The sequence below is a fragment of the Terrapene carolina genome, unplaced genomic scaffold, assembly GCF_002925995.2.
Source record: "Terrapene carolina triunguis isolate 2854851 unplaced genomic scaffold, T_m_triunguis-2.0 Scaffold194, whole genome shotgun sequence".
NCBI classification, from domain to species: Eukaryota; Metazoa; Chordata; order Testudines; family Emydidae; genus Terrapene; species Terrapene triunguis.
In genome coordinates, this window is record NW_020664545.1 from 3,033,634 (window position 1) to 3,053,452 (window position 19,819).

At 60.7% G+C, this 19,819-nt stretch overlaps 1 protein-coding gene across 1 annotated transcript; it reads left to right on the top strand.

Moving 5' to 3' along the window:
* The first annotated feature begins 480 nt into the window (after positions 1-480).
* On the top strand, positions 481-13,697 carry ANO8 (anoctamin 8). The gene is given in 18 exon segments (XM_026655049.1): positions 481-502; positions 739-849; positions 1,751-1,883; positions 2,038-2,092; positions 2,094-2,177; positions 2,514-2,610; positions 3,293-3,409; positions 4,033-4,160; positions 4,528-4,689; positions 5,398-5,550; positions 6,195-6,321; positions 6,925-6,980; positions 7,483-7,557; positions 8,839-9,531; positions 9,818-10,009; positions 11,612-11,743; positions 12,197-12,307; positions 12,703-13,697. Coding segments are annotated over 18 exon segments (3,132 nt in total). The 3' UTR covers positions 13,387-13,697.
* Positions 13,698-19,819: the final 6,122 nt, after the last annotated feature.

Genomic DNA, 19,819 nt, shown 5'->3' on the forward strand with positions numbered 1-19,819 from the left:
ACAATGAGGAGGCGGCTATGCAGGGACAGGATGAAGGCAAACCACAGGCGTCTGGCTTACTTCTCCCCATCAGGGCACAGCCATGCCTCAGTTTCCCTTCTCTGGCCTCCAGTTGCCCTCTGAAGACAGTCCCACTCTTGGGCCCAGACTGATCCGGGGGCTGGTGATCCATGTGCGAGAGTCCGCGTGTGTCTTTGTGTGAGGATGGCTCTGGTTGGGTTTGGGGTGACCTGGTGCACACGTGTGTGTGTGGGGGTGTATCTTGGGCACGTGTTGTGTAAGGTGTCGAGGGGGTAAGTGTGTGTTTTGTGTGTATCATGCATGTCATGCCTGTGTCATGATTTGTGTGCATGCTGTGTTGTATCTTGGGGTGTTGTGCTGTGGATTATGTGCCAGCCCTCAGCCCTGGCCAGCTGCCGGCAGCTCGTCCCCACCCCTGGCATGGCCCCATCCGGCCAAGACTCTGGCTCAGTCTAAGCGATGCCGGTCACATGCCCTGAGGGTGAGGCCCGGCTCAGTGTAGAGCCACCCAGCCCCCTCTTTGCTTTGACAAGCCAGGGCTCCCGGCCTCTGGCCTCCCAGTCACAGCTCGGTCTGCCCCCACCCCGTCGCCCCCTCCTCCTGGGACCGCCTCATCCTTCCCCCATCCCCTGGAGGGATCAATGTCCCCTGCATCTATTTCCAGCCCAGCTCCTTCGCTGCCACGCCCTGACCCCCTTGTTCTGGCTCCCTTGGCAGACAAGCTTTTCGGGAAGCGGCTGCTCCAGGCCGGGCGCTACATCATGTCCCACAAATCCTGGATGAAGACGGTGCCCACCGAGAACTGCGACGTGCTGATGACCTTCGCCGGTAAGGGGCCGCTCAGCAACACGCTCTGCCCGCCGCTGGAAGGCAGCCACCTCTGGGGTGGGACGTGGCAGCTGTTCGGCGCAATGCAACGGTGTCACGATAGGAAGAGGCAAAGGCGGTTGCGTCCAGGGGACGCTGCACGAGGGAGGCAGCATGGGATGATCTCCGCTGGGATAGGGCAGGATGCCTGGGCTAACACCCTAGCACTGGTGGAGAACGCTGGGAGGGTCGGGGGGGGGTTAGGGATCCCAAACACTCAGGCTTTCAGCTCATCGGACGGAGATTGCTCCCTGCAGCGCAGCGCCCCCTACTGCCGCGCTGAGGCATTGGGGTCAGCACTGACTCCTACTACGCCCCTCACTCCGCTTCCTGCAGCGCAGCGCCCCCTAGCGAGGGCCTTGGGGTCACACTGACTGTGAAGGGGGAGCGCCCCTCCTGCTCCCTGCAGCACTGGGGTCTAGCAGAGGGTGCTACCTCACTTCCTGCAGCAGCCAGAGATTTTCCTGGGAGCCGACCCTTCCAAGCCTTGGCCCATAATAGCCTTTTGGCCCAATGCTGGTGTCCAGAAGTAGAATAGCTTGGGGGTGGCGGGGGCTGCAAGTCAGGACTGAGGGGCGTTGGCAGAGCTGGGGCGGGGCAGGAACAGCAGAGTTGGGGGTCAGGATCGAGGAGCGGGGGCAGGGGCAGGAACAGCAGAGTTGGGGTCAGCAGAGCTGGGCCAGGGAAGACAGCAGGATCCTGACTGCTCCCCCCCAGGCTCTCACTTGGAATCAGCGTCTGCACTCCCACAAGCCTTGCATGAAATCCCCAGAGCCCACAAAGCAGGACGTTGCGGGCGGGGGGTGCCCGCTCCCTGCCCGAGCTGCTGCCCACCTGCGTCTCCCCGCTCCTCTTCCCTCAGACACGACGGACGACCACACGCTGCTCTGGCTCCTGAACCACATCCGGCTGGGGATCCCCGAGCTCATCATCCAGATCCGGCACCACCGGCACACCAAGGTGTACGCCTTCTTCGTCACTGCCACCTACGAGAGGTAGGTCGCGCCCCCGCCCGTGCTGGGGTCTCTCTTTGGGTCGCTCCCACCCTGTTGTCTTTGGGGAGGGCTGGAGGAGGAGAGGCGTGTGGGTTCGTCCTGCGCCACAGTCACCCAACCCTCACGGCTCCCTCCTCATCTCTCTCCGGGGCAGCTTGCTGCGTGGGGCGGACGAGATTGGGCTGCGGAAGCCGGTGAAGGCCGAGTTCGGGGGGGGGCACACGCAGCTTCTCCTGCGAGGAGGATTATATCTACGAGAACATCGAGAACGAACTCTTCTTCTTTACCTCCCAGGTGGGCACTGCTGGGCCAGCCCCGGGTCTCTGGGATTGGGGGGGCCCCTGGCACTGCAGTGGGGTCAGGTCTCCCCCCTGGCAGCTCTTCTTGCCTGCAGGGCCGGCACAGGCGCCGTGGGGTAGAAGCGGGATTGGGAATCCATTGGGGAGGGTGGCTTTGGCGCTAATGTCCTGGGCCTCTAGCGGGAGTACTGGTTCCCCCTACACAGCCTTCCCTGTGCGCATCGGGCGATGCTGTTGGAAGAGATGTGGGGGGCTGGTGGTAAAGCAGGGGTCCATTCGTGCTGCGCATCGTCCCTGGGGCTCAGTCCTACCTCTCCCTGTCCGGCCGCAGGAACGGCAGAACATCATCAGGTACTGGCTGGAGAACCTGCGAGCCAAGCACGGGGAATCACTGCACAACATCCAGTTCCTGGAGGGGCAGCCTGTCAGTGAGTGCGGCGCCCGGCCCGCGGGAGGGAGCCGATCGGAGCCCACTGCCCCCTCGCGGCCCTGCCCATCTCCGTCGCGAGCCGGGCCCGGGGAGATGAATAGCCAGCTGCTCTGGCGCCAGCTGAAAATAACTGGGCCGTCTCATCTGGCCCATTTCCAAACAAGCTGGGGTGGTGGCGTGTGTGCATGCGTGTGCGCGTATATGAACATGTCTGTGTGCATGATTGTGTACATGTGTGTGTGTGTCACATAGGCCATGGCCCGGCCACTTTGGGCTGGGCCAAACCTGAGTGGTGCTGTGGCCCCGGGCGCCAGGTCACGATGCCACTCACTCGGATTTTGAGCGGGTGGGCGTAGTGCCACCGGGGTCAGGCTGCTGGGGGTGGGGGCGCCTGAGAGAGTCAGAGGAGGTTCAGATGGGGGGCAGCCCATGTGTGCGTGTGTGCATGCGTGTGGTAGCGGGAGCCTCAGAGCCATGGGGAGGTGGGAGCTGCTTATCCTGCGGGGACTGTCAGTGACTTTTGCAAGCCCTAAATCATCCCCCGGCACTTGTCCCCAGCTCGCAGCTCTGGCTGGAGCCCGGGGGAGGGAAAAGACCCCGGCGTCTTCTTGGGCAGGGCTGCACGGGTCCGGGAGGGGCTGGCCGAGCGCCTGGCCCCTCACTGCTCTCTCCTCACGCAGTCCCCGAGTTGGTGGCCCGCGGCGTCATCCAGCAGGTGTTCCCCGTCCACGAGCAGAGAATCCTCAACCGGCTCATGAAGTCCTGGGTGCAGGCGATCTGCGAGGCCCAGCCCTTGGGTACGTACCCGCCGCCCGCTGGAGAGCTCGGTTACCCTCCATGGGAGGGGCCGGTGCTGCAGCATCGCCATGGCGATGCCACCACTGCCAGGACCCTCTGGGGTCCTGATTCCAGGGGGTCAGGGGAGGGTCTGAAAAGGGGGATTTCCCCCCGGAGTTGCTAATAGCCAGTCCATACACGTGTTCCTCGCTGGACGTGCTTGAGCCGGACGTGCCCCAGCTCCGCACGTGTTCCTTGCCGGACATGTCCCTTGCCGGACGTGCCCCAGTCCATACACGTGTCCCTCGTCAAACGTGCCCCAGTTCATACACGTGTCCCTTGCTGGATGTGCCCCAGCCGTGCACGTGTCCCTCGCTGGTGTGCCCCAGCCGTGCATGTGTCCCTCGCTGGACGTGTCCCTCGCCGGACATGTCCCATCCACACACATGTCCCCAGACAGACATGAGCACCCAGAAACCCAGACACTAAACGCAGCCACCCAGGAAGGTCGGTGCCCACTTTCCAGTGCCTGGATTCAGAGCCCGGCTCAAGGCACCAGAGCATCTCCTGCCCCCTCTCCGTCCGCCCCTGTGGCCGTCCATGGCCCCGACCTGGCTGCTGACTCCTGCTCTCCCCTCGGCAGACGAGATCTGCGATTACTTTGGGGTGAAGATCGCCATGTACTTCGCCTGGCTCGGCTTCTACACCTCGGCCATGGTGTATCCCGCCGTCTTTGGCTCCATCCTCTACACCTTCACCGAGAACGACCAGGTGAGGGTGCTGCGCCCGGGGAAGGGCTGGGGGAGCCCCGGGAGATGGCGGGGGGGTCAGACAGTCAGGCTGGGAGCACTGCAGTGGGGCAGGGAACTGCGGTACTCGCTAGCACCCCCTTGGGTTGACGCTCAGTGCTGTGTCCATCTCCCCCTAGCCTACAAGGTGGGTCATTTCATTACGGGAGTCAGGACTCCTGGGGTCTATTCTCAGCACTGGGATACTGGAGGGCAGTGGAGTCTAGTGGTTAGAGCAGTGGGGATTGGGTGTCAGGACTCCTGGGTTCGATTCCTGGCTCTGCTGTTCATTGCTTGTTATTTGTAACCCGTCCCCACCCGCCCTTTGCCCCCATGTCTGTCCCTCCCAGACCAGCCGTGATATCTGCTGCGTGGTCTTTGCCATCTTCAACGTCATCTGGGCCACGCTCTTCCTGGAGGAGTGGAAGCAGCGGGGGGCTGAGTTCGCCTACAAGTGGGGGACCCTGGACACGCCTGCCGAGTCCATTGAGGAGCCCCGGCCACAGTTCAGGGTGAGTGACGGGGGTGAGCAGCCCAGGGTTCCCTGAAAGCCCCTTTGCCTGAGGTGAAGTCACTCCTGATGGCACCAGGCTAGTCCAGGAGCGGGGCAGCCGTCCACAGAGCCGAGTTCAGGCCCTTCGCACCAGCAGGGATCCCAGGCTCCTGCAGCGAGGGCTTCCCATCAGCCAGTGCCCAGAGCTGCCACCACATCCTCAGCTGGTGTGAACTGGGGCAGCTCCCCGGAAGCCCCCCGAGCGGGACCACTTCACACCAGCTGAGGATCTGAGAGCTGGGCTCTGATGCTGACAGGAGCCAGCGAGGGGCAGGGCCCCCGTCCAGGTGGGCGGGAGGGCTCCACGGCATGGTGAGAGGAGACAGGAAGCTGTTAGCACGCCGGCATGTGTGTTCGTGTGCGTGTATGCACGCGTGTGCATGTGGCTGGGAGAGTTTTCCTGGGCCCGTGAGCGTGTCCGTGGACGTGTGTCCGCAGGAAGGTTTGTGCATGTGCGTGTGTAAGTTAAATCTCACCGCGCCTGGGAGGGAGACTCTGGGGCGCTCTGCGGCTGAGCTTCCCCTTCCTCCCCGGCACAGGGGTCTCCTGGGAATTGTGAGGCAGATCCCCAGCTTGGTTGCTCCAAAATCCTGGCGGGATCTCCCCAGGTGTGTGTGTGGGGGTGTCTGGCCCATGGAGGGTCACAGGCTGCCATCTCCCCCTCCAGGGCATCAAGAGGATCAGCCCGGTGACCAACGTGGAGGAATTCTACTACCCGCCATGGAAACGCCTGCTCTTCCAGTGCCTGGTCAGCCTGCCCGTCTGCCTCATCTGCCTCTCCTTCGTCTTCCTCGTCATGCTGGGGTGCTTCGAGCTGCAGGTGGGTGACGCTCTCCCCGGCCCAGCCCTGCTGGCCGCTGCCAGGTGCCTCTCCTCCCGCCAGGAGCGGGCGTTAAATCCTCCACATTCCTGGGAGCAGCGCAGGGGCACCACGAACCCCTGACTCCCGTCACAATTCGGCCCGGCCTGCATGCTGGCGCAGGCGCGTGCAGGGTCTGCTCACCCTGGGGAAGTGGGGGCTGATGTTTGCTGAATGGGGCAGGGCGTGGTGAGAGGAGACAGGAAGCTGTTAGCACGCCGGCATGTGTGTTCGCGTGCGTATATACACACGCCTGTGCATGTGGCTGGGAGAGTTTTCCTGAGCCCGTGACGTGCATGACGTGTGTCCGCAGGAAAGTTTGTGCACGTGCGTGTGTAAGTTAAATCCCACCGTGCCTGGGAGGGAGACTCTGTAGTGCTCTGTGGCTGAACTTCCCCTTTCTCCCCGGCCGGCCGGCGTTGTTCCACCCCCGCGTCCTGCTGGCTCCGTGTCCCCTTCCTAGAGCACAGGTTGGGCAGAGCCAGGTGCAGGTGCCATGCCAGCAGCTACTTACCACCCACCCTGGGGCTCCACCGGTGTCTCCGCGCCCTGCAGACTCCCTGGCCCCTGGGCTGACGTCGTCCCTGCCCCTCGTGTCCCCGCAGGAGTTTGTGCTGAGCATCAAGGAGCTCCCCCGGCTCATCCGCTTCCTGCCCAAGATCGCCTTGGCCCTCATCGTCACAGCCTGCGACGACGTCTACAGGAAGATCGCGTACTGGCTGAATGACATGGGTGCGTCATCAGGCGCCGGGGGGGCCTGGGATCAGTCTGCAGCCACCACGGCAACAGGGTTGGGACGTCAGCGCACTCCCAGCCCGCTCGGTCCCCCACGATCCGGCCGGCCTCTGCCGAGCTGGGGCAGGCCAGCCAGCAGCCCCCAGGAAGGCCGTGACCCCATCCAAGCTCTGCTGACTCCAGTTTGGGAGAAGCATTGGGGTTCTGGGGACTTCTCCAAACCCGCGTCCTCTGGGGTCAAATCCCCGGGCCCAGCGGCTCCTAGCGGGAGGTCCCGTCCTGCTGCAGGAGCCGGGAGCCCGGCTGGGGCCATGCTGGTCATTTGCTGTCGTAACACGTCCACACTTGCAATCCGCTGCATGTCCAGGGCTTGGAGACGCTCCAGCTCGTCCCAGGGGCTAATCCGGCCTCGGGGATCCCAGTATCCCGGGGCAGGTGCATCCCTGAGGTCAGTGCTTGGGCCCAACGGAGCGCGGCTGGAGCCGGGCACTGAGAGTGCTGGTTACTCCTCCTTGGGGCCCTGACTCACCCTCCCCACCCCCACTCTCCGTTCACCCCCCACCCCACCCCCTGGCCTGAGTCTCTCTGTTCCCGTTCCAGAAAACTACCGGCTGCAGAGTGCCTACGAGAAACACCTCATCATTAAAATCGTCCTGGTAAGCTAGAGCGGGGTTGCTGCCGAGGAGGGGAGGGTGCCCTTGCTGGGAGCAGCCGCAGCGGTGCAGGGTGGCTACCGCAAGGAGCCGATCAGCCGCCGGGAGAATCCTTCCACCCAGGGGACCCCAGCTCCGTGCAGGGACCACGTCGCCCCCTGCTGGTTGGCAGCAGTGACCGTACCAGCCTGTGGCTTTCTGAGAGTGAGGGGAGCCTCTCTGTAGCTCCGGCTGCACACACCCAGTTTGTCAACCCTGGCCGCTGACCCCCAGGACCCCCCGCGCCAGAATCCCAGCAAGCCGCGGAGATCCCTGCTGGGCACCACCACCCCAGAGGGTTAAGAACAAGCGGGGATTCTAGGGCCTGCTTGGGACCTCAAGCTGCCCCCAGGCCTGATGGGCACAAGTCAGACGGGGGGGGGGGAGCTGGAGGCCCCGGAGCCCAATCCTGAGGCAGGGGTTGACTCGCTGTTTCACACTGACCCTCCCTCTTTCTCCCCGGCAGTTTCAGTTTGTAAATTCATACCTAAGTCTTTTCTACATCGGTTTCTACCTCAAAGACATGGAGCGGCTGAAGGAGGTAAGGGGTGTCTCCACCCCGGGAGCCTGTGCTGGGCCGGGGAGGGGACGGCGGGGTCCCTGTGGAGGTAAATCCAGCTGGGCTCTGGACCAAGGCCTCCACTGCAGCTCTGTGGCCCCCTCTGCTGGCACCCAGGGCTTGCGCACCCACAGCCCCCTGTCGCCTTCAGACGGAGCTGTGGATGCTGCTCAGACCCACGGCGTCTCAAGTCGGGCCCCCAGAATCACTGGCCCCTTAGGAAGAGAGGCCGAAACTTTCCATTGGCTCCCGCTCCCATCCGCAGGCCGGGCTGCCCTAAGCCCTGCCTTGATTTGGGGTCTCAGTTGATTTCTCCTTTTCGTTGTCTCTCTCTCTCTGTGTTCGTCTGTCCCTTCCGCAGCTCCTGCTCATCTTCTCTCTCTCCCAAAGCCTCGTGCGTCAGCTCAGAGACGCTCTCCTTCCCTTCATCACCCTTCAGCTCCACCTCTTTCTCATCTCCTTTAAGGGCCTCCTGAGCTGTGGCTGGAGCCTGGCTGTATCCAAAGTAGGAGGGGTGGCGGGCGGGGGCAGGCTGTGCATGCCACCCACTGGCAGATTCATCCCACGCCATGGAAAGTTCGGCCGCGTGGGTCAGCCCAGCTGGCTGGACAGTCTGACCCTCCGCCCAGGGGAACAGCCGTGGGACCGTTCCGGTCTCACTGGGCGCAGGGGAGCCTTTGAAAGCAAAGGAGCAATAACGCGGGGCTGGGGGGTGAGATCCGGGCCTTTCCCCTCTAGGGGGCACCAGCTCTGGCCCCAGGGCGGGGGGACTGGCTGGCTCAAGGGGGCAGGAAATGGGACATGGGGCCTTTCACTCTTAGAGCAGTTGGTTGCAGGTGACAGGGAAGGATGCTCCGTGTCTTTTGCCTCAAGGGTGCCCGTTCTAATTACACCCATCGGCAGCAGACTGAAATTTGCCGTCCTGTGCCGGCTGGTTGGGGGGTCTGGTGTGATGAGTTTGGCGCATTTCAGTGGCCAGCTGAAATTAAACCCTCCCCATCCCAGCAGCCTCTGTGGGGAGGCTGATCAACACAATACGATCAACTGCCACCCTGTGGGCCCCTTTCACCCAACTGTGGTGGGGTCACTGAGCCCAGTGTGCACCCCCTGCTCGCCCCCCCCCTTGCCCCGGGGGCGGGGTAAGCCTCTGTAAAGTGGCTGCTTGAGCCCAGCCTTGGGGCGGTGCCGGCGGGATGGAGACAGGCAGGGGAGCGGGTTCCCCAGATGTGACCTGCCTTCCCGGCACGTCTGTCCCCTCCCCAGATGCTGGCCACGCTGCTCATCACCCGCCAGTTCCTGCAGAACATCAAGGAGGTCTCCCAGCCCCACCTCTACCGCAAGATCCAGCGGGGCGACCTGAGCCTGCAGAACATCCGCGACGTCTCCCACACCATCTTCCGCCTGCTCGCCCAGAGATACACGGCGCCAGAGCAGCCGGCCAGGCCAGGCCCCGAGCCCGAGGGGGCAGGCGAGGGGCCCCAGGGGGAGAAGTGCCTCAACGGGGGTTGTGGCGTCCCCGAGGAGGAGGAGGAGAAGCGGGAGTCGGACTCGGAGGACGAGAGCATCCTGGACTGCGGGCTCAAGCTGAAGAAGGTGAGCTTCATCGAGCGGGCCGAGCGCCGGGGCCGGGAGCTGGGTGCCATGGAGGACGCCAGCTTCCTGGAGGAGGGCAGCCCCACTATGGTGGAGAAGGGCATGGACCCCGCTTCCGTCTTCGAGCTAGCCGAGGACGAGGAGGAGAGTGAGGGGCCCTCCGGCAGCCCCCTCCCAGAAGCCAAGGAGCTGGCGGTGACCCTGCGGGCTCGGCGGGGCCGGGCGGCCGAAAGCCAGGAGGAAGAGGAGGAGGAGGAGGAGGGCAGGAAGCGGAACCGGGCTTCCTGGATTGACCCACCAAAGGAGAACTACTCCCCCAACCTCACCCAGGCCGAGGTGGAGAGCTGCATGAAGAAGTACGAGGTGAGGGGCTGCGCTGGCCTCTCGCCCTGGGGGGCTCCGTTCAAATCCTGCCTCAAGCAACAGGCGAGAGGAGTCAGTAATTGCCCAGAGTGCTCACGTCACAAAGCGCCCCTGGATCCACCCTGCTTGGTGCTCTCAGAGCCGGGGCGGGGCAGGATTGAGGGGCACCGGCAGAGCTCGGGGTTGGTGGGGGGGGGGCAGCCCAGGGCTGGAATTGCAGGGGGGACTGTGGGTCGGGATCATGGGGCATCAGGGACTCGCACCAGCATGACTTGTCTCCCCCCAGGACACGTTCCAGGATTACCAAGAGATGTTCATCCAGTTTGGCTACGTGGTTCTCTTCTCCTCCGCCTTCCCCCTGGCCGCCCTGTGTGCCCTCATCAACAACATCATCGAGATCCGCAGTGACGCCTTCAAGCTGTGCACCGGCCTGCAGCGCCCCTTCGGCCAGCGGGTGGAGAGCATCGGGCAGTGGCAGGTAGGGAGTGGCTGGGCTGGTGGCCGGGTCCCCATCTCCGCAGGGCAGCGAGAGCCACCGGGAGGGTGGGCACTTGTGTGAGAGCCCACGCATGGCGCTTTCAGTCGCAGGAGAGGCTGTAGAGGGTCCGGACCATGGCCTGCTTTGCGCTGCCGGGGACTAGCCTGGCACAGGGGATCCCTGCAGGGCACAGAGCTGGCACGGCCAGGCACCCAGTCCTGAGGATCTGTTACCCTTGGAAAGCAGACGAGGAGCCAGGGTCTATTTGATGCGGCAGGAGCCGGGAGGCTCACCCCAGTGTCCTAGGCATCCTCCGCTTTCACCTCCCTAGTCTCCCAGGCTCTTTCAAACGGATACAGGACTGCGCTGTCCCCAGCGCTGTGCTGTGCTCCACTCCAGAGGTGGCTGCATGTCTCCGGCAGGAGACGCGACCATGTATTCTCTGTCAAGAGCTGTCTGGCGGGAAACACGAGTTACTGTTTGTTAGGGATTCGGCACAGGCCTTGCCATCCCAGAGCGTCCCTCGGGGAAAATCCTGGCCTTGCAGCCTCTCTGCTTTGCTCTGTTCCTCAGGCTCCCGGTGTCTGGGGTGGCGACGTGACTCTCCAGATGGGTTGCTCTATGCTCTCGCCCCAAGCCAGGACCAAAAGACTTTTCAGCCCTGCTGGGCTCAGCCTTCAGCCCCGTTCTTCGCCAGCAGGCCCCAGCGGCAACGGCCTGTCCAGCTGCTGGCTCCTGGGCTCCAATCATCCCCACCACCCAAGCCAGGTCTGCCCTCCTAGCCAGGGCCTCTGGCAGACGGGAATGATCAGACAGTGCCAGGCTCCCAGCCCCCGCCTCACCCCAAGTGCTGGGCGGTCTTCCTCTTAAAGCCTACGCCCCCATACAGGTGTAGTGGGGTGAGGCTCGTCGACCAGAGTTGGGCTGGCCCCAGCCTGCTGGCCCTTAAGGGGGCAGGCTGCCCTGTTACGTCTGATTCTATCCAATGACAAGCAGATAGGGGGACGGCTCAGCCTATCCCATAGGGCTGGAGCAAAGAGGTGCTGAGTGGAATCAAAAAGGCCCCAATTGATGACGACTAAAAATGAGGAAGCACTTGTTCAACCTGTGGAACTCGCTGTCACAGGATGTTACTGGGACAAATACCTCACCAGGAGGAGAGAGTGCTGATTAAGGAGTTCATTGGCAGCGGCACGAGCTGCGAGCCCCCTGCTCCAGGGGACAAGCTGGGGAGCTCTCTATTGCCACGTTCGGTGCAGCTCAGGGATCTCACGCCTTCCCCTTCAGCATCCGCAGGGACCACACAAGACAATCTGCAACCCTCAGCAAAAGTTCAGTGTGTCTCCCGTGTTGTCCTAGGCCTAGGGCCGCAGATTTGGCTCGGCCGTTCCGCCATCGTGACAGAGGGGCAGCCAGGCCAAATCTGAGTCAGTGGCATTGTGACCTGGTACACAGGATCCCATGACCACTCAGATTTGGCCCGGATGCTGCTCCAGGAGAGGGGCTTGGCGGGAGAGGCTGGGTTCCCAGCTCAGCGCAAGAGCCGGCCCGCAGGTGGCAGGGGTGAGTGGCGCGTCTCATCCCAAGATGTTTGTCTTGCAGAAAGTGATGGAGGCCATGGGCGTCCTGGCCATCGTGGTGAACTGCTACCTGATCGGTCAGTGCGGGCAGCTGCAGCGGCTCTTCCCGTGGCTCAGCCCGGAGGGAGCCATCATCTCCGTGGTGGTGCTGGAGGTACGGAAGTGCTAGCAGGGCTGAGGTTTGTTATTGTAAGGTCTCTTGTGTGTGCTGGGGCTGTGCATGTGGTTTGTTATTGCAGGGTCTCTGGTTAGAGCTGGAGCAGTGCATTTGCTTTGTTGTTGTAGGGTGTCTTGTTGGAGCTGGGACTGTGTATGCTGCTTTGTTATTGTAGGATCTGTCACTGGACCTGGAGCGGTGCATGTGCTTTGTTATCGTAGGGTCTCTCTTTGGAGCAGGGCTGCGGCTGTTTGCTTAGCGCAGACCGGCACAGCATTTGCTTGCAGCTCAGTAGAACTGCTCCGGGTTGAATCAGAGGGCGAGGAATCCAGGGGGCCGATCAGATTTCAGGCTTCTAGCCCCATGCTGTTTCTAAAGCAGCTGTGCAGTGCCCTCTGCTGGCACGGCCAAGACCCTCCCCACAGCTCTCTGCCTGTCTCCTCCCCACAGCACTTTGCCCTGCTCCTGAAGTACCTCATCCAGGTGGCCATCCCTGACATCCCGGCCTGGGTGGCGGAGGAGATGGCGAAGCTGGAGTATCAGCGCAGGGAGGCCTTCAAGGTGAGTCCGGCTCCCAGGGGTCGAGCGTCCGCAGCTCACCCACACCCCGGCTGGACGCACGGCGCAAGCGTGGGGGTGTCTCAGCCTAGATGTCATGTCCCCAACCCCTCCCCGTCCCCTCGCTGGTCGTCTCATGGATCATGCCCAGTCACTGGCCTGCCCCCTGGGTGCTGGCCCGGGGTGATGCACGTCAAGGAGCAGTGTGGGGGTTGCTCTCCCTGCCACGGCCCCTCTTCTGCAGAGTCACCCCTGCCATGCTCACGTGCCCGGGGCTGGAGGCACCGAAAGCCCAGGGGAGAGGCACTTGGAGCTGTGCCGTGACGAGCAGGAGGCTCCCCAAACCCCCTGACGTCCCAGGCCCCTGCCACTAACCGGCTGCTCCCCCCTTCCCCCAGAAACACGAGCGGCAGGCGCAGCACCACTACCAGCAGCAGCAGCGGCGCAAGCGGGAGGAGGAGGAGCGGCAGCGGCAAGCCGAGTACCACGCCCGCAAGGAGCGCGAGACCAGCCGGGACGAGGGGAAGCCCGAGGCAGCCGGGCAGGACGCCGGCCACGAGAAGAGCCAGGCCAAAATTAAAGGGGCCGTCAGCTTGTCCCACAGCTCTGAGAAGCCCAAGAGGCCCAGCTCCCTGCTGGCCACCAACAATGTCATGAAACTGAAGCAGATCATCCCACTGCAGAGCAAGTTCCTGTCGGGGGGCGGCGCCGGGGCAGCCAGCACCGCCACGGCCCAGTCCCCGACCGGCAGCGAAAACAAACTGCCCGGCTTCCTGAGCTTCAAGTTCCTGAAGTCGCCGGAGACTAAGAGGGACGGGGGCACCGAGAAGGTCCAGTCGCCCACCAAACCGTTCAACCCGGGCAAACTGTTCAACTTCGGCAAGTCTGAGGGGGCTGGGGGAGCCGGGGCCAGTGGCAACGGTGCCACCGCCGCCCCCCCGCCGCAGCGGCCCGGCCCATCCTTGGAGGGTGGCGAGAAGCAGCCGTCCAGCAAAGCCCACCTCAATGGGCTGGTGGATGAGGGTGGCGTGGAGGAGGGTGAGCTCAGAGCCGAGGAGGAGAGCACAGGCCATAAACTCTAACCGGGGGGGAGCGGGGGATGGCGGGCAAAGGAGCCACGGATCCCGGGTCTGTTCTTCAAGCAGAATTAGGACGTGCCCAGCCTGGCATGGGGCTCTTAGGACACCTGCACCCCCCTGCGCCATCAGGAGAGTGGAGGTAGGTGCGGAACGTGAGCGGTGACCATCCCATCCCCTGCAGCACGGGAAAGCAGAGCTCGGGGGCTGGGGCGCCTTGGGCCTTGAGACAGGCAGCTTCTGCTCCCAGCTTTGGTGACGAGATCGGTGGCCTCAACTCAGTGCCAAGAGGCAGTTCAGCATCCTCAGGAGAGGGGCAGGAGTGGAATCGGGGTGTGGGGGGGCAGGGCGTCGCCAGAGCCCAGGACTGGAAAACTAGCGGGGGGCTGCACGTTGGGGGGTGGAACTGCGTTGCAGGGGGGCCCATGACACACAAGTCCGAGTGCCTGGACGGAGCAGTGCCTGTTGAATATCGAGGGGGATTGGGGCTGGAGTAGCAGGAGGCTGTGGTTGGGAGTGAGGGGCATTGGTAGAGCTCCGTGCGTGCAGGGGGAGGTCAGGGCTAGGATAGCTGGGGGGCTGTGAGTCGTGCCTGAGGGGCAGCAGCAGGACCACAGGTGGATTTTCCCCCTTGAGCACGGGGAGGGGGGTTTCTCCCTGTCTCCTAGCTGAGCCGGGACCCGCTGGGGCTCTGGGCACAAAGGGCTCGGGGGGTGGCGGAGTGTGTGTGTGTATGGGTGCTGTATGTGCATGTTCCCCAAGCGCTCCCTGTGGGGAATCTGCCCTCATGCAGCACCCAGAGCCAGGCACAGAAGCTGGCAGTGCAACCAGGGGCAGCCTGAGATTAAAGCCGGAGGGGTGGGTCGGGTAGATGGGGCTGGGGAAGCAGAGGCAGCAGCAGCCCACAGCCACCTGCCGCTCAGGAGCTCAGCTGGGGTGTGCTCAGAACTCCTTTCCCCTGCGTCCCAGGGTGAGTCAGGCTCCCAGGAAGGACTCTTCTGCTGAGCCCCTGGCATCACCTGCGCGGGGAGAAGGGGATCCCCTTTCCTGCCAGCTCTGTCCCCCTGACTGCAGGCGTTTGGCCTGGCGTTGCTACTGCAAACACACACCAGAAGGGGGCGCTCCCTGCCTCCATCCTCGTAGGACTCAGCCTTTGCTGCCACAGCTGCCCCAACCCCTGAATCTGGCCCCTGTGCTCAGGTCCTCCTCAAGCCCTGCTACCCTGGCGGCAACGTCGCCATGACGGCCAGCTGGTGCGAAGGGTGGGCAAAGTGCCCAGCGCCCCAGGCAACAGCTGGCGATGGGCTGGATGAGCTAACGGGCCTTTCACGTCCCTAAAGTCCAGGGTGGCATGAACGGGGCTGGCACCACACCCGCCTGACTCGAGTGGCAGCCATCCATCAGCCGGGGGATGGGGATCGAGCTCAGGGGCCACCCTTGTCAAAGTCTCTAGTCCCTTTGGCCCAGCTGGGGATGGACAGCAAAGGAGCTCAGGGCTCACCAATCCCGCTGGGGCTGGCAAGGAGTCACGAGCGTCCCAGCTGGGGGAGCACGGTGGGCGGAACAGAGTGGGCAAGCCCAGGAATGAGGGGGCTCGGGGCACAGGCCTACAGGGGCGATGTGGAGGCAGAGATCAGGAGGAAGGGGAGGTGGTCACCACTGAATCACTCACCCCTGCAGTCTCACCAGGCGGCAGCTGGCAGAATCCCATCTGCACTGGGACATCTTTCTGCTTGAAGAACAGACCGAGGGGTGGGGCAGCGAATTTGAGCCACATAATTTCCATGCATGGTCGACATTTCTTGCACTAAAAAACCCCCTCAACCTAACAGACTCTATTCCGTTCTTCTTTAGACAGCTTAAAAGGCGGAGGCAGGATCTGCCTCCCCAGCGTCTGCAAAATGTTGAGCTTTACGGTTTCCAGAACAAAGAGCGCCCTGTAGTTATTTCTTCAGATTTCCATTGGCAGGGAAGAAGGGTATCCAGCCCTCAGTGACTTTAGAAGAACTGGGACGTTCCCCCCCCTCCCCAATAAGGAGCTTGCCCATAAATGTCATGGCAGACTGGGGAAAGAATCCGCTCAAGGTGGGGGGCTCAGAGGGGTGGGGAATGATCAATAACCAATGTTCTTAGCAACCAAATAATTGCAGGGTCTGTGGAATTTGGGGTGGGCGGGAGGGATTGTCTTCACTTCAGCAGCGGGGAAGTTTTTGCCAGAGTTAGTTTATAGTTTTAGCTAGTGCTTTAACGACTGAAATCTCAGAGGGTGGCTACGAGCTCTGCAGATCACCCAGCGTTTCAGCAACACTAGGATTAGTAATCGAGCTTTCGGTCTGCTAGGGCTAGTTCCTTACGTGGACAGGTCAGTGGCTGATCCACTTCTCTGCTTGTGGCTGGCTTAGCTTTGCGATTTAGTTTCGGATGGGGACGGAGGAATCTTTGAATATTTACCATAGGAATGCTGTATGAGGAGGAAGGAGCTGGGGACTCGGCCGTGCAGGAAAGGAACTGCCAAGGACTGTCTATAGGACCATCACGCCGGGTGGTGGCAAGGGACAGCATCCACCAGGCTGAGTCTGGGGACTGATAGGTGGGTTTACTCTCGGTTGTTTTGGATTAGCATCTGGAACTAACATTTCTGGAAGGGGACATGCCCACAACGTCCCGAGCAGAGAGATGGGGCTTGGCTGACCCAATCTCTGACATCCAATCTTAAGCATACAAGTAGGGGTTTGAAAGCAGCCAGTCTCCCCAAGTAGAAGGGACCTGGAGTTCTCAGAGTGGGTCCTCCAATGGCTTGTTTGCAGCTCCGTCTTCTGCGACTGGCCCAGTACTGTGACATTCCAGGCCTGGGGATACCAGGCGATATCTCCCAGGCCCGGAGTCCTAGGAAACAAGAGTTTGGGTTTTTTTTATTCTTCCTCCACAAAAAATGTTTTTGTCTTATAACCAAGCCATTCTGTAGCAGCAATAAAATAGGCCAAGGTGCATTGAGAATCTAACCGGGGCCAGAGAGACGTAACACAGGCTGGGGTGGTGAAAATTTCCAGCTAGGACTCAGCCCTCTCTCATCTTCCACTGTCTAATGGACAAGAAGGGAGAGAATCTGTGTGAAGAAAATACCTCTGTGCTACCAGCCACAAAGGATAGGCAAGGTGCAGAGGCAATAGCTGGTGAAACTGCTATGATTACGTGCCGTTACTCAGTTTGTTTGGTCGCATAGTGAACGGATGTTTAATGCAGCCGCATGGGGGCCTAGTGTTTCCTTAAATGCGGGTAACCCTGGTATCTCCTCTTTGCAAGATCAGACAGGGCCGGGTCATGCTGCTCGGAGCCACGAAAAGCCTTATGGACATAAAGGCTGGGGCAGAGTTAGCTGAAGAACAGGGAGGGGAATCCCCTCCAGTTACGTGCCTGGATTGCCCTTCCTCAGAGATCTGCCAAGAACCTTCTGATCTCTCCCCTGCCCTCTTCGCAGCCTTGATCATGGCCGTTCTCTTCTCGCGGAGATGGACTAGAAGGGGCCTCTCTCCTGGGGTGGTTATTATTGAGCAACTCAGCATCTCTTCCCCCCCCACCCCCCGGCCGTTGAGTGCGCTGCTCTGTAGCATGTCAGCCCAGGGACTCGGGGCTGCTAGGCTCCCTGGCATCGTGTCAGCAGACGCGTCCTGGGTCCCACCATAGTTGGCAGGAGCCATGACTATCTCAAACCGTAGTGCTTTGGGGTGGGGGGTGGATACAGGGTCACCCGAAGAAAAATCAGGACAATCCCAGAAAGAACAGGAAGGATGGGAACTCGGGATTCCAGGGGGCCAAGCGGCCGTGGGGACTGGGCATCAGAAATCCAGCGGGTGCTGGGAACAGCTGCTGTATCAACTTCTCCTGGCTGCCAGAGGCGAGGGCGGTACCTGCTCTGCAGACAGCAAGTTGGCATCTCTACCTCCCCCCTTTCAGCTGCCATGGAGCAGCAGCTAGAGAGCAGAGTGGTGGCAGCTGTAAGGTGGGGAGAGAGCACCCCCCCCCAACCTTACATTACCCCAGAGAACCTTCCAGGCACCCCAACGCCAAGGGTGGGATGGAGGAGGAACCGAAGAGGCCTTTTCCATCTGCCTCTGCTACACTCGTAGGAAATGCTTGTCCCTAGCTTATTCCTCTGCTGTCAGCGGTGCTGATCCCATGCCAGCAGCTGGGCTTTGTGGCCCTACAGAAAACCTGGGCCCAAATCTTGCCCTGCCTTCCAACCTCTTTGACCCCACCAGGGCAGGCTTTGACCCTAGTTCTACTAAATTAAGGTCTGGATGGCACCAGAGGTGGCAAGGTTCCTCCCAACATTCAGTTTCTCTGATGACCCAACTCTGATGGCCATTACACACACCCAACATTATCACCTTTCCAGAGGGAGATCTTCTCCTCTTTGGGGGTCCCAAGGATTCTCCAGCCCTCCAATTATTTTCCACTGCTTTATATGCTTCACCCTCCCAGGAGCTGAGAGCTAGGCAGGAACCCTTCCACAGCTGGAGGAGCTGCTCTGCAACGGCGCAAAGTCATTCCTCAACTTCTTGGCGCCACAGGAGTCCGAGGAGGGAACCCCAGCGGGGCTTTATTATGTTCAAACATCATTTTAATTTGTTTTTATAAATTATCCACGTTCAGTTTGTCGAAGCCAACTCTTGTGTTTGTCATTGTTTAAATCACGCTGGTCTTAAAAGGAGCAAACTCTTATTTATTATGTTCACATGAGAGTAACACTCCTGAAACTATATCCTACAAGCGCCACTTACCAGGCCCCCAGCAGTCCAGGGAATTTTTAAAACATGTTTATCTATAAACGTATTTATATGAGCATCTGGCTGTCTGGTGTCTTTCTTTTCCTGGGCAATTACTGTACAAAGAGGGAAAAGATTTTTTTTTTTTTTTGCTGTTTTATTTCTTTCAATTGAAATTTTAAAAAAATAAAGGGATTATTTATTTCTTTTTAATTTGTCATATTTTTGTAAAACCTGCAGAAATGCAATAAAAATATATTTCAACAAATGTGGGTATTGCCATCTGCTGAATCAACTGGACAGTTTGCAGGCTGCGTCGGCTCTGGGGAATCACTTCTCCCGGTTTCTGGTCCTATGCACTGTTTAGTGGATGTCTCCAGTGTCACCAATAGCTTCCGCCATGGGAGGATAATAAACACAGGATTAGCAGATGTAAGGGCAGAAGGGACCCTGGCGATCATCTCACCTGACCTGCACAACGCAGGCCATAGGTTTCCAGGTATGTGCCCGTACGTGAGATGGGGAAAGGTGTGAGTGTCTGAGAGGTCGCTCAGTCTGCCCCAAGGGTTTTCCTCGAGGGAGCCCAGCGAGGTTGCTTTCGTTTTGAGGGTGACTGGATTAAATGCCGGAGTGGAAGGCAGGACTTGTGGGTTCAGTTCCAGCACTGGGGCAGGCAGCCCAGTGTGGGGTTAGAACAGAGAATTGGGAGTCAGGATTCCTGGGTTCTAGTCCCAGCTCTGCCAGTGACTCATGTAATGGCCTTGAGTGAGTCACTTCCACTCGCCCTGTCTCAGTTTCCCCAGCTGTAAAACTAGGGATAAGAAGGAATCTTACAAGGCCCAGGGCCTGATTTTCCCCTCAGGAAGAGGCAAGATGTGGGACATGCTGTTCTGTGCCCCCCTTCCCTATTGATGTCAAACACAGCAGGAACAAAGAGGAATTGGTGCCAGGGCAGCCATGGGCCTTGCTCCTATCCTGCCCCAAGCAGTGAGAACACAGGGCTAGAATCCAGGACTGCCAACCCCAGCGGTTCAAAAATCATGAGTCTAGCCCCCACAAAACCACAAGATTGCCTTAAAAATCATGAGATTTTAACATCTCACATACTGGGTTCTGGTTATTTGCCTCCTGGTGACCAAGCCCGGGGGGGGGGGGGGGAAGTCTCCCCAGCCAGGGGCTGGAAACGTTTGTTTGGCATATATGAAATCAGAGATCCTCCCCCCGCCGCCGCCGCCGCCACCACCACCACAAACCCCTTGACTCCATCCAACATAGCACTGGAGGCCAGTGAGCAGCCAGCGGCTCCAATCACCTCCTCCATGCACTCGTAGGGCATTCCCTCACCCAAGGGCATAGGGTAAAGGCCTCTGGGACCCATAGCTTGCCACAGCTGGCTAGGGGCAGCACAAAAGACTGAGGGATGTGTAGCTCACAGGGGCAGGCAAAGCTGATACTTCGTGACCTCCAGCAGGTGGCTTAGTGATCCCGGGGGCAAGGTGGGGCAAATGGATCCCTTCACTTTTGCAGCCTTTGGCTGCACTTCCCCATCTTTCCTCCCCTGCAGATGAAGCCACGTTAACTGTGAGGGTGTTGCAGAAGTTACAGGCTTGGGCATGGAAATGTGCCCCAGGGATGAGGTTGCCTCCCCCTATACCACGGAACAGTTAAATCCA